The sequence below is a fragment of the Pteropus medius genome, unplaced genomic scaffold (assembly GCF_902729225.1).
Source record: "Pteropus medius unplaced genomic scaffold, Ma_sr-lr_union100, whole genome shotgun sequence".
NCBI classification, from domain to species: domain Eukaryota; kingdom Metazoa; phylum Chordata; class Mammalia; order Chiroptera; family Pteropodidae; genus Pteropus; species Pteropus medius.
The window spans coordinates 8,344,060-8,359,472 of record NW_024354875.1 but is presented as its reverse complement, the minus strand read 5'-3'; the positions used below and the strand labels follow the sequence as shown (position 1 = coordinate 8,359,472).

Here is a 15,413-nt window from a genome sequence, read left to right as displayed (position 1 = left end):
TGTTTTATTTCATTTCAGTAACAAATTGGCACTTAAAACATAAAATAGTCCATTTGTTGATGGCCCACAGTACCATGTCCTAACTAGAAAGATGTGCTACCAACTGGAGAAGCTATTACTCTAATTTTAATTTTGGTCACCTTGGCCCACAGGACTGCTGCCTATTTCTGCTCCTAAATATTTACTAGTGAATCATTGACTCCATGTAATTTCAGTGCTAATTGTTGCGTTAGGTTTTCAAATGGCTCAGCACTAAGACATTAATGATTATTCATGCTTTAAGAAGGGCTGATAAGGGAATGAGATTACTGTCTTGCACAATTTTAGCTAACAAATTAAAGTGTAAATTAAATTTTCTCTGAGACAGAAAATAACTTACTTGGAAAGCCAAAAGAATGAGAAACTTCAGTTACTTTTAATTTTCTTTTTCCTGTTTTACAGATATTCAGAGTATCAGAGGGCTGGCAGTGGATTGGGTTTCACGTAATTTATACTGGATTAGCTCAGAATTTGATGAAACACAAATTAATGTGGCAAGACTAGATGGCTCTTTGAAAACCTCAATTATCCATGGAATCGATAAGCCACAGTGTCTGGCAGTTCACCCAGTCAGGGGGTAAAGTATGATTATTTTTTTAAGTTTTTCAAAAAATTTACATACCTCTGATCTGATTTTATATAAAAACTTTAATTCAGGGGACACATATATATCAGCTATACAGTCAAGGAAGCTAATATAAATATGGAAATTAGAAAAGTTATCCCTGATTAGAGATTTCTGTTATCTGCAAAGAATTAGATTTTTATATATTGTTATAAGATGTCTTTTTAGGGAGTGACAATTCAGAATAAAAAAAATTCAGGAAAAAGTTGTTGATTTCATTTTAAACACAGGTTGTTAGTAACATATTTGTCGCTTGTTGATATTTTGGTCACTCCTAAATAGATTAGATTCTCCCATCTTCTGGCCCACATAGAGAGCTTGTATAGGGCTAAAAGAAATCATTTCTCCTCAACACTTTCAACGAGAATGGTTGAAATTATTTTGTTCCCTTCTCAAGTGTCTGAGTTCTCCAAGCCAACTGGATTCAATCTTGGTGACTTACTTTATATAGAAGTAATTTACTACAGTCATAGTTAAATATTCCGTTGTAAATGTAGGAGAAAAAAGGAAGTGAGGTCATTGTCTTTCAATTATAGGACAAAGCGAGAGTGATGCTTTCTTCTCAGACAAATATGTAGGTTACTTTCATCAGTGGCTTAACAATTTGGAGCCTTCCTGAAAAGAATCAATCGTGAGACAACAATTTACTTTCTATTAACTTTGTTCTTTAGTGTATGTTTCTAGTCAACAAGTATGTCTACATCTAATATTTTTAATCCATACCTTTTTTGAATTAAGGAAACTCTACTGGACAGATGGAAATACAATTAACATGGCAAACATGGATGGCAGTAATAGCAAGATTCTCTTTCAGAATCAAAAAGAACCAGTTGGTAAGTTTTTTTTTTTTTAATTAGTTTCTACAGTTTTTAATAAGACAAACCTATACTTGTACAATGTGTCCTTGATCTAGAGCCTAAAAGAAAATATTAAAGATTAATAAGAGAAATTAAATTAAGAATTTGCCAACCTTATTGAATCCATTGATTCTATGTGGAATAAAGAGAAAACATTCTTTTGATAAGAGACTTTTTACAGTATATTAAGTACTAATGTTACTTAAAACAATGTAACTAATAAATATTTTATTTTCACTGGTGAGTATCTGATCTGTTGCTACAATGGCAGTATAATGTACTAAGACTTCCCTCATCATTACTGTGATATTATTAATAGTTACAATGATTTGAGATTAAGTATTTAGTATTTGGTTTTTAGCAGTTTTCATTTGAAGTATGTTTACTTAGTTTGTTTTTCTACCTTTGCCAACCATTGTAAATTATTTGATAAAATACGATGGTGCTAGAAGAGAGCTCTGAGTCATTTTCATAAAACATCTTTGAAAATCTTGAGTACAAAGATTTTTTCAGAACATGTTATAAACTTACACATAAACACCTATACATTATGATATTTTTTTCAAACTGTGTGTGTCCCAGGCCTGGCTGTGATCCAGGCTCACAGCTAGGAATAGGACCTGGATTTAGAATGTTACATTAGTGTAGTAGAGTGCCCGCTCCTAAAATATGTAAACATACTTCAGCTTATTGTATCATGTATGTGTGGCTGAAGCCACTATTGTACTCTAATTAATATATGTGAAGCCATACGGTCCTCAGGAAAGCAAAAGGAGAGCAGAAGGGGAGCACAAGAAAAGGAGCAGAAGAGCAGAAACAGAAGCATACTACCCGGAATAAAGTTGGTGCCTGCCGTTTCATTCACAAGTCAGCTCCTCGTGTATTCTTCTAACTGGGCATCTCACCACCAAACCTTCCCTTCTTGATCAGTTCAGCACTGACGAACTATAATCACTCTTTCCTCATAATTTCTTATATTTCCTTGAGAGGCAAGAATTATAATATTGTTTATTTGTCGTCTCAAATTACCTTTTTAAAAAATCCAACAATGAACCTGAATTTTGATATTATGTTAAATGTGCAAATGATGGAATATACAAAAGAAAATCATAATTTTACTTTGAATTGAATATATTATAGTTTTAAATTTGGGAGCAAAATCAATACACCATAAAGCTTTTTAGCAATTTTTTTTTAGTTTTAGAAATGTGGAAGTATACTTATTTGAAGTAACTCATTTTTAATAGTAATGATTCAATAAGGATGTAGTACCATTAGTATTTGCAGTAAATAATTATTTTCATGTATAAACCTCTGATATAAAATGATACTCTTAACAGCTCTTTTATTTGGACTGTTCTAAGATTTGATACACAATTGGAATTCAAAGTAGTGTTAGAAATTAAAGGCAAATTGAAATGCTAATATTTCTGTGTGGAAAATGATAGAACAAAAGAAACACGGGACTCTAAAGATTAAGACCCATACAAAGGACTTAATTTGGACTAAACCAATTTAGTTGGTGCTTATCTGGAGTCGTTCAGAATACTTAATATGAAAAAATTAGTATGATGATGGAAATAGTATGAAAATGAGTCAATAAAGTCCTTACTTTGTAATGTGGTGGCTATAGTTTACACCAAGGTGTTAATTAATCTACACACTTGTTTCTATAGTGGAGAAAACTTTATCTTGTTTAATACTAAATATCCATTTCCCTACTGAAATTAAAGAAAAAAACCTAACAGCTTATAAAAGAAAATTTATAAGAAAGGAATTAGTGTTACTATTTTTACTTTGTAATGGGACCCTCAGGAGTTATATACCAAATGATATTTTTAGGTGTATATGGATGATGATTAAACATTTAATAACAAATATTAGATGTCTACTTTATGTCAGTTATTATTATATTTGAAAATTAGTTTTAAATAAATTTAAAATGATAGTTTTTAATTTTAATTTGAGCAACATATTCTATTTTACCAGAAATAACTCAGAATCTCATTACAAACTATGCATTAAATTACTATTAATGAGTATGGCTTTCAAGTCAGAAATTTATTCAACAAACAGATTCTTGGGTATTAGGCCTATTGATAAAACATTTGACGCTGTCCTTTCCCTTAATAGGTACAGGAAACTAAATCGTTTTCGATTCCATTAAGTAAATTTAACTTAGTGACCTTGAGCAAGTTATTGTTAGCTTATGGTGCTTGCTTTCCTCATCTGTAAAATCAAGACAAAAATGTCTATTTTATATAGTTCTCATCATGATTGAATGAGGAAATCTTATCAGGACATCAGGCCTTTAATAATAGAACCTGTAAGGAACAGTAGTAGAAGATGTGCTAGGTCCAACAGATTGGAATTTGAATGATTTGACCGTCTGCAGTATGAATGAGCTCACTGAAGAATAAACATAGAATAGTAACGATAGAAATTTAGCAGAGGAGCACATGAAACATGGAGAATCTCTGAGATGAGCAAATTTTTATGCAAATGCTATGTTATCTTGCTGCTAACCTTGAGAGGCAAACAAGTTCGAAATATCTGGATTCTACTCTCAAATTTTCCTAGCGTCATCCCCAGGGCAGAAAGACTACTGGGCTGTCTCTTTGCTGCTGTAGTTTCTTGATGTGGTTTACAAATAGGTGTTATAAACTCCTTCTGGTAACTTTCTACTTTTAGTTAACTAATCATGTTTATAAGATGCTAAGATTGATAGTCTTTTCATTGTTGTCTGTATGTAAACAAAACAAATTATTTTATCTCTTTCATGTTTTCAAAATCTGGATGTTTGTGGCAAATCCCCAGTCTGCTCTATTCAATTACACTTCTGCCACAGATATCTGTATTTTAGAAACATAACAAAAGAAAGTGAGCAGAGGTAGTTTTCCCCTGCCTCTGTTCTTCCTCACTTCCCTACAATGAGTGATGTTTCTTTATTGGTAGATCGCTAACATCTCCTTTGATACTATTCATCATTCTTAATTACCACTTGCCAATTAAGAGAATCAAATTTTCAGAGAGGAAGAGTGAACTTCAGGAACCTGGACACTAGGGACAGCTTATACTGATTTTCACATTCACATAAAGCATTCCTTTTGCTGTGTTCTGGCAACAACATGGTTGGGAAAAAAGTTGTTTGGGGAGCCAAACAAATCTCTGCTTTGAATTAAAATCTCTGATTTGGATGTCTGCTTTGATACTTATTAGCTCTGTGAATTTAAACACTTTTCTTATCTTTCCTAAGACTGAATTTTACTATCTAGAAGATGGTGATACTATTATCTACCTTTTGAGGTTATTTTTAGAATTAAAGCCATATATGCAATACCAAATGTTCCAGCAACTCCACACTTAACTTACATATACTAGAGAATTATGTGTGTGTAGGTACTGAAAGAAACAAATACAAGAATGTTCAATAAATCATTGTTTATAATAAAAAATGTTGAAACGAGCATAAATCTTCATCAAAAGAGGAATGTCTAAATAAATGCTGCATGTTTATGTGCTGAAATTCTGTATATACACACAGATGTTTTTATATATATATATATATATATATATATATATATATAAAGACAAATATATATCAAAAGCATTGAGTGAGAAAAGTAATTAGAAGAATAATATAGTATGATACCATTTGTACAATTTCAAGATGAAATACACACCATTAATATATATTGCTTCTGGATGTACATATTTGTAAAACTAGAAAAAAGTAAACTGGAAATATGTACATCAATTTTATAATAGCAGTTGTCTTTGGAAGGGAGCAATAATGACATTCAAAGAGGAACTTTTATCTTAACTGAAGGAGATTTAATTGTATTAAGAAAATTTATATTTCATAAAAAGACACATGAAATATAATAAAATGTTAATAGTGTTCGATTCTGTGTAATGAATGCATGAACATTTATTATTTTTATCTCTTCTCTGTGTTAAATACTGGTTCCTCAAAAATAACACCAAAACAACTTGTTTATACCAGTGGTCCCTGACCTTTTTGACTCTAGAGACTGGTGCGCCTATGAGAAACTAAAGCCTGATAATCTGAGGCGGAGCTGAGGTGGTGATGCTAACGCTGGGGAGCGGCTGCAAATACAGATGAAGTTTGGATAGCTCCATCACCTGCCACTCACTTCCTGCTGTGCAGCCCAGTCTCTAACAGGCCATGGACCAGTACCATCTGTGGCCTAGGGGATGGAGAACCCTGGTTTAGACAAAGCTGAGTTTCTTGCCTACTACAATAAGAGAGATCATTAACTTGTTAACATTTTAATAATATCTCAGGGAAAAGGGCAAAGTTGAAATAGTAATTGAGATTCTGTCATCTGCTTTAAGACAGATGTTTCAGTAGGAGTCTTGGTTAAGATTAAGGATCATTATATAATAATTTTTAATTGGCGGAAGCAGAACGATTTGGAGAGTAAATGATTCAGAGTCTTAAGGTAAAAAGTGTCATTTGATGTTTTTTTATTGAAAAGTCGATGGGTTATTCGGGAAGTTCCTGAAATGAACGATAATGATATCTACAACACTTGTCTTACTGGACAGGAGTTTCTTAGAATAGTAAAGTTATGGCATTGAAGATAGTGGAATAGTAAAGCCATGTTAATGTAGACAATGAACTGTGTCTTGGTTTTGATTCTCATCCATAAAATTTCATGGATTCTTTATATTTTTTCTCATTTAAAATGCATTAAAACTATTCTTTGTAAGAAAATTGTGCACTAATGTAGTCTTCATCAGCTGATTCTAAAAAATCATCTACAATAGGACACAGTTGTGTATCCATCAGAGTTAGATGAGAGAACTAGAACCTAGAGTGTGTGTGGATAGGTTAATAGACAGATGATAGATATCAACATATAAAAATAGATTTATTGCAAAGATTTAGCTTATAAGATTATGAGGGCTGGCTAGGCAAATTTGAAATTCTTGGGAGGCATGGAAATTCTCAAACAGGAGCTTAAGCTGTAGACCAGGGGAAGAATTTCTTCTTCATCAGAGAAACCTTCTGTTCTTAAGTCTATTCAACTGATTGAATCATATCCACCCAGATTTTTTTTTTCAGATAATAATTTCCTTTAGTTAAAGTCACCTGCTTGCAGATCTCCAAAATATCTTCACAGCAACACCTAGATAGGTTAGTGTTTAATTGAATAACTGGGAACTATAGCCTAGACATGCTGACACACCAAACTAACATCACAAGTTTTGAACCATGTTAACTTTGATGTAGATTATTATATAAAGTATAACAATGTGATTTTTTTTTTTAACCTAGGAAGAGAAAAAGAAAAAATAAATGCTTGAGGATGTTTTACAGAAAGAAAAATTAAAAAAAAGACAACTCTGTAATCAACCCTTCTTTCTTAAATCCAACTCCATGTATTAAGTGGCTACTGCTGACATGTTATGCTAAGCACTGTGGATGACACAAAGATGATGATCTTTTTATGTAATACTCGCCTTGTAGTGTTAACACACTAATGAGAAAGACAGGAATGTGTGGTAAAGATCCATTTTGTATGTATGTAGGAATCTTGAAGAAAAAGAAGGAAAAATGACTTCTTGTAATATACTGTTACTGAGAAACAAGTGAATACTGAGCAACAAGTAAACAAGGGCGATATAGTCCCTTTACCCATGTATAGTCCTGTTATAATCTAAAAGGAATTGCAGTGTGACTAAAACTTTATTTCACCCATTTTTACCTCCTTCGATTCTCTACTTGTCAAGCTCCTTTCCCTAATGGTATATTTTAACAATCTATTCCTATGTGCAGTAATGCCTTCCCTCTCCTCTTAGTTTCTCACCTGTCTGCCAGATTTCAACTCAGGTACTATTTCTTCAAAGAAACTTTCCTTGACTTCTCTGACTAGGCTGAAGTCTCTTACAATACACACTTTTAGCACCATTATTTCATATTTTAGCTGTTGTCATCATTTTAATTTTGCATTTGCTTATTGAATATTTGGTTAACGACTGCTTACCAACTAGAAAGGAAACTACAAAGTTAGGGATTGTATCTGTTTTTACCATTGTGTCCTTAGCTCAGAGCTCAATGTTGGCACATAAATAGATCTTCAATAAATATTCATTGAATGAAGTGAAGACTGTTTTCTATCCTATGGCAAGAGGCTCTTATAAGATTGAATAAAACTAAGATTTACTTATATATCTTAGTTGAGTAACATGTGAAAGAAGTGCATATTTGGTGATCTGGGTACAAATTCATGTTGTATTTCATTCAATGTATCCGATAAGTAAAAAACAAATTAAAGTATTCTCATATTCATATGTTTAGCATTATTTTCTCAAATTATTATTTTCTCAAAAATAAGTGGATTATTTATAAATAAATGAATGATTAGCAAAGGAGGAAAAGATGGACATTTTTGGTTTCTATCTTAGCTTTTCCACGTGTTTCTCTTGCTATTTCATCTCCCACCCCTCTGACAACCCTGTGACCACTTGGCTCTCATTAGCACCTTAGAGATTTCTCATAAAAATAAGAAAAACGGGCAAAAAAAGTATCGGTCAAGTTATCTAATTATTGACAAGTCCTCTTGGCACAAGGTATAAAGATAAAACCAAATTATTTTGAGTAACCTTATTCATTCTAACCCTATTATCACAATTTTGGTTTATCTTAATGGGCTAGAGAGATTCTTATTTATTAATTAACTATAAAAATATTAATGAGTTTATAGCAGAAAAGTACTATCTATATTCCATGAGTTTAAATTATTTGTGAGGAATTGGTAGCAGTTAAGATGACACTGATTTCAAGAATATCATAGTCACTGATTTATAATTATAATTATTTTTCAAGTTATAGTATTTTTACTGTGTATGATTGAAATATTTTCTTAAATATATTCAATACCATAGTGTTTACTCATTTACACAAAATACTAAAGCATTTTGGTTTATTGTATTTTTCTTTTTTAAAAATATTTTATGCTGTTTTTTTTTTTTTTCCTTTCTTTATGGACAGTTTGGAGCTGTGATACAAATAAGTGAACTATTTTTTCTTGATTTTATATATAAATTTAAGTTGTTATCTAGTGAAGCCTCAGGGTTAAGATTCATAAGGAAACATTGGATATAGAAGAATCTTTGAAATATTCTCAAGAATGCATATCATTATAACCTCACTTTATCAGATTCTATTAGAACTATTCTGCTGAGATGATTTCTAAAATGGAATTTTCCAGTACTGTGAATGGACATATGAATGTGTGAATAAAATAAATACAAATCTGTTTTCGTTAGTATGCATGATCAACATACCCATAAATACTTATATACAAAGGGGTATTTATTACTGCGTTATTTGCTCATTGACTATCACTAATATTTAGCTCTGCAGAAAATTATTGTAATTATTTTTAATGATGAGTCTATCTGGGCAATCCATAGCTTAAACTCCTGCCCACTGTATTTCCTAAACCATTTCTGTGAAAAAAATTAGGTGATTTGGAAAGAAGGAGTTGCTGTTCAGCTGATTTTTTTCCTCATGCATATTAATTGCCAGATTATAAATTAGTTTGTCCCAGTACATTAAGAGAAAACACAATATTTTCTCTGGTGAGGCTGAAAAGTGTCAACTCAAAGCAATCATTAGCTATCACCCTTTTTGGAACCTGTATTCTGAATATAAAAGCACACCTTTGTGTTTGCATGCATTTACTTTGGGATGTATGATACAGTAGAACCATCATCACTTTGGCAATAAAAATCACATAATTATAGTGACTACTTTTTAAGCACTTAGAATATGTCAAGCACTTGCAAAATGCTTTGCATGAATCGTCTCACAGTAATCATTTCTGGAAGGCTTTCTTATTCTGCTTTATAGATTTAGAAACTGAGGCTTGTTTAAAGAAATTAGTTGCTTGTGATAAATGGTAGATTTGGGATTCATGTTCAAGTTTATCTTCTTCCAAAACCATATTAAATCCTAACCATTATATTATGCCCAGAGAGGCTAATTTCATATAGTAATTACCTGACCTCAAGCAAAGATCAGGGAATAAAATTGGTATTTTTTCAAGCATGGAAAGTAAGAAAGAAAAATCCAGAGCTTGGATACTCCTGAGAAAAGTGGGCCCAATTAGGACACAGCAGTCAGCTTTTCTAAGCAGCCAGGAGTACACATGAAACAATTTTACCTCTGTGCCAATTGTACCTCACGATTAATTATTTCTGAATCTTTAAATGCTAGTTTTAAACAGTAATGCCACAGATACACTAGGCTTTCTAGTTTGTGAAATTACATTTATATTCCAATTCACTGAATTTTCTTTTTTCTTTTTTTTGCTTTTAAATCCATATGCGAAATATACTTGATATAGAAGTAAATTATAATCTTATCAAAACACCCAATTGACATTTTATGAGTGAGTATCACTGAAGACTAAGTAATTGCAGCCTTCAGGCAAGTTTGGGCTGAATGACTTTGCTTCTGTTAAATACAAATCAACCTTCCAGTTATCCATTGTTGAATTAAATATCTTCAATTAAAATTTACTCAATCATGCTCAATCATGTTGTATACATTAAGTGCTAGAGCAGTTTGCATAACAGAGGATTTTAATTTACTACCAAAGCCATTTCCATGTTTAAAATGTTTACATATTAAGAATTTTATCCCTTAAACCTCATAAAGCAACATGGCCTGTCAATTAGCATTACTTTTCATGGTTCATTCTTAAGAATCTTATGTATTATAATTTATTTCCTTGATGTTTTCCCTTTATTTTTATGTAATCCCAACCAAAAGTAATTTGTTCATTCAACCTTCAAGCATTCCTTCTTGAAACAAATATATTATTTTATTTAATTATTTCAACCCATACTCTATATAATGTGGATTTTGAAATCTGTCAATGGATAATATTTATAAGCAATTTTTCACTGCATCAAAATAATTCAAGGGATCTCATTAAATTATAATAATAATAATAGTAATAATAAAACAAACTTCTGGGTATGTTTTCTTGCTTGATAATACGGTTATTATATTTATAATTACTCATTACTTATTACAGGCACTTTTATTATGTATAAAGCACAATTAATATATAAGTCTCTGTACACCAAAAGAAATGTTAAGAATAGGTTATAAAAAAGACCAGAGGAACTGCCAACCTGATATTAAAATTACACAAGCATATGCACATGAATAACTTAAATTTATTACACTGTTTCATCTGATCATTCATTAACTCAATCTTTCAATGTTAAGTATAAAAAAAAGGTTATTAAAAAGGTAATAAAGTGTATACTAGGTACCAGACCCTGAAAAAAAAAAAAAAAACCCTGGGATCCATTATCAAGAAGATCATAGTCAGTGAAGGAAAAAGACACTGATAACTATAAAGCATTTGATGAGAATTTTAGTAGTTAAACAAAATAAGAACACTTAATGTTGTTCATAAGTACTATCTTCCAGACACCGTAAAGTTGATATAACCAGACACTGCAAAAATAGAGAAAACCATTAATTATTTGTGGAGAAGAAATATACAGGAAAGAGTTGTAACCAAATTGGTGATACTTTGAAATTTCAATGAGATCTTGAAGGAAAAATATACTTTAGATTTAAAAGAACTGATAGAAGAGGCTTTCCTTCTTAGCAGAAAGGGTAAACAGTCATAATAGGCACAGACACTGTGATATGCCTAGAAACTCTGAATATTTCTATGTGGCTAGAAAAAAAAAAATAAGTGAAAGTTTAACATTATATTGACAGAAAGTATAATTTAAAAATATTAAAATGGCACAATCTAGTGTTTTAAAAAATATTTTGTTCTACTTTACCTATCAAGCTATTAAGTATAATTTTGAAAAATTATAAAACTATGGGTATTAAAGCTTTTAAAATGATCTTTTAGAACAAAACACTTATCAAGAAATAAACTGTCACTTGTCCTGGTCTTTCCCTCATTTTTGAAAGTACTATTTTTCACAATGCACATGATTTTTGTCAATCATCAAGAACTTGAAATATAAATGTAAAATTGCCCCAGGTACAATGATTTATGTGATGAAGGATGGAAGAGATGCTGATATGATATGCAACAAGGGACTAAGTTAATTAACTTAGCTCTGGAACACTACATGGTGTTGATGACTTCTTAATTCAGAGTGACTTGAGAGGGATGATTCCAAGGTAGAAGTTAAGATTAGGGCAGTATAGATACTTGCAGAAGAGAAAAAACAAAATCAAAACCAAAACAAAACAAAACACTTTTTTTCTCTATGCTCCTAGGTTCTCTGACTCGGACTCTGTAAATTAGACTGCCAAAAGACAGATTAACAAAAGAAAAACAGTGTTTATTAACACAGTAGCATGCATATACACATGGGAGAAAGTCAAGAATAACTCAAAGGAGTGGTTAGAGCCCGGGTTTATATATCATCTTTACAAAGAACAATAAAATTGTACAGAAGTGACAAGACCAAGGAAAAGTGTTTTAAGACTTTCAAGGGATACAAACTGTGGGAAGATGATTACATGAGGGAAACTAATGGAAGATAAGTATTATTTTAGTAAGGTTTGTTATGTAGATTTCTCTCAGTGCCATCTCAGGGCTGATCAGAGTCTAGACTTGTTAAGAATCTAAGCCTGCTTTTAGACAAATAGTGAGGGAGGACAGTTCTTTTATTTGTCATCTGCTTTTTCTCAGTGGTCTTTAGTTCAAAATAATCCTTAAACCAAATTAGTATATTGTGGAGAGACATATTCTGATCCTCTACATTCTCAACTAGTTGTTGAATAGTATGTTTTTCTTATTAATTGAAATTTTTATTGAGATAATTTTAGATTCTCATGCAGTTATAAAAAAAAGTAATACAGAGAGGTCCCATAGCTTATCTAATTTCTCCAATTGAAACATTATGTAAAATTGAATAATTGCAATGCCACAATGATCCTTCATGTTGCCCTTTTATAAACACACCTACTCCCCTCCTGCTTACCACCCTTTTCCTTTCTCCCTACATTTGTCTTCCATATATAAATGGAATCATACAGTGCATAACATTTTTGATTGGCTTTTTTTTTTGCTCAGCATATATCCTTGGAGAGCTATTGAAATTGTTGCATGTATCAATAGTTCTTTCCTCTTTATTGCTGAGTAGTGTGCCATCGTATGTAAGCACCACAGTTTACTAGGTGATTCTCCTGTTAAAGGAGATAGGGTGATTCTAGTTCTTGACTACTGCACATAGCTATGAACATTCATGTATAGGTTTTCGTGTGAACATAAGTTTTCATTTCTCTGAGATACATTTTCAAGAGTGCAATAGCTGGGTCCTCTGATAACAGTATGCTTAGCTTTATAAAAAAAAAAAATGCCAAGCTATTTTCCAGGGTCTCTATACTCTCTTACATTCCCACCAGCAATGTATAGTAAATCTAGTTTTTCTCTGCCTCCTTGCTAACATTTAGTGTTATCACTATTTTTTATTTTATTTTTATTATTTATGTCTATAGGACCTGGGCTTCCTAGGTGGTCTCCCATCCAAGTACTAACCAGGCCTGACCGTGCTTAGCTTCTGAGATCAGCTTCGGGCTTGTTCAGGATGGCATGGCCGTAGACCATGGACCATAACTCCATGGGGGCACAAACCCAGGACCTTCTGCATGTAAAGCAGACATGCTAACTGCTACACTATGGAACCATGTCCTCACTATTTTATTTTAGTCAATCTTATAAGCGTGTAGTGATTTCTATTGCCATTTTAATTTTCATTTTCTATCATGTTGAACATCTTTTTTATGTGCTTATTTGCTATCTGTATATATTTTGTGACATGTCTGTTCATTTCATTGCCTGCTCTCTAATGGTATTCTTTTTTAACCATTGAGTTTTGAGGATTCTTTTGTTGATACTAATCTTTTGTTGGGTTTGTAGATTGCAATTTTCCCCCTAAACTGAAGCCGTCTATTATTGGCCATCACAGAACAAAAGTTTCTAATTTTGCTATGCCTGTATCATTGAGAGATGGTTGCAAATTTTACAATAGGATTTTAACTCGAAAGGAAAATATGAAAACCTATACTACTACTAATAAATAGCTAACATTTATTGAGCGCTTTCTATGTGCCAGACACTATTATATGAGGTAATTAGTATTATTATTACAACCTCACAATGGCTAAGTGAGCATGTAGTCAGATGAAGACTGCCTAGCCTTCTGTCAGATGAATCCAGAGACATGTGCACGATGTGATTGAAGGATGATGGCATCTTATATTTTTGTGTTCACTTATATAATGCAGGAAGACCTCTTGGGCTTCCTTAGTATGTTTATTCTTTAACTTATAAAAGCTAAGTATCCTCAGGCGGGATAAAGCATTTCTCAAGATAGCTTAATGATGAATAGGCAGTTAACCCTTCTATTTCCCCATTGGAATAACTATGATCCTTAGACACTAAAAGTTTGATGTTTCAGAAACAATTCTGCTCTAGGAATAATTACGCCTCTTCCAGTGAACTCTGAAAAGATCTCCATTTTGAAATATCCAGATCATTATAATTTTTTGTAAGTGCGCTTTCAGTAGCCATTTTCTACAACTTTTACAATTCCAGAAGCAGGAGTTCTTTTCTATTGTTTCAAAATAACACTATAAAGAGACTATTTTGAAGAATTCAATGTTATTTATTATAAATATTTAGAGGCCTTGAAGTTGATCATCTACATTTTAATATTTATTATATGTCTTTTTTGCCATCTACATATTAATGTTTCCTTGTCTCTGGAGATCTCATCATCTTGACACATTTTCCAGCAAAATTTAAAAGGCCTGTTTAAATTTATTAAAAGTTTAAGTTTGAAAGATTATAAGAATATGCAATGTTTAAAAGGAATTTCTTAAGTGTCATATTCTAAAATCACCTGGAGAGATTTTAAAAAAAAAAAAATACTTATGTCTAGAACCAACTCTAACCAATTAAATTAAAATTTCTGGGAGTGGAGGCCAGGCGTCAGTATTTTCAATAACTTTTCAGATAATTATAATGCACAGCTGGGAATGAAAATTTTGAAATAAAATCTGATAAGTAATGGGAAAACATTAGAAAATTACTATCTCTAGAAAGTCTTAATTAAAAAAAAATAATATACTTGCATTTTTGTTTTAATTCCATATTACATAGTACATTGATTTAGTTTTGAGTTGTTTGAAAAAAAAATGAGACTCATAAACTTTCCAATCTTAATTGTAATGACACATAAAACAATAGATTTAATATTCTAGTAATATATAAAAATATATTTAGATTATATTATTTTTAAAAATATATATCTCTTTTATATCAATATGTGGATTATTTCTATTATGATAACAATTACATAATTTTGGCAAATTACATTGCTTCTATTAAGAAATACACTGGATCACTTCAATTAAATGTTCAAATATAATAATAAATTAAGGGAAATATTTGGCTTAAAGAAAATGTGTTATTATCAAAGCATATGATTACATGCATTTTTACAATAACAGGAAAATAGCTAAAAGGTAGATTTTTTTTGTAAAGCTTTTTAATTTATATGATGACTTTTTTCCTTTGATATACCTATTGTGTTACTGAATTTAGGTTTTCTTTTGATAAGAAGATCCAGATGATTTTAAAAGATAAATGTGTTTTGCAGAAATGAGAATATATTACTAGTGGCATAATCTTCAGACAGATCCTACAGCCCTTTTAAGATTTTTTTAAATCTCAGTAACCCACTCTGAGGATCATCTACTACAGACTAATTATATTTCTTTGCATAGGTTCCAGGAAACTTTTATCAACATACTCATATTTTGTCTGTTTTCTCATAGGTAGTGAATAACATTCTAAAAT

General features: G+C 31.4%; 1 protein-coding gene across 1 annotated transcript in view; it reads left to right on the top strand.

Annotated features, from left to right (window-relative positions):
- LRP1B (LDL receptor related protein 1B) overlaps positions 1-15,413 on the top strand; it is a 1,647,539-nt gene that overhangs the window by 1,138,366 nt on the left and 493,760 nt on the right. The window contains exons 30-31 of the mRNA XM_039855262.1: positions 442-616; positions 1,403-1,497. Of these exons, the coding sequence (XP_039711196.1) occupies positions 442-616; positions 1,403-1,497 (270 nt within the window). The remainder of the gene's footprint in view (positions 1-441; positions 617-1,402; positions 1,498-15,413) is intronic.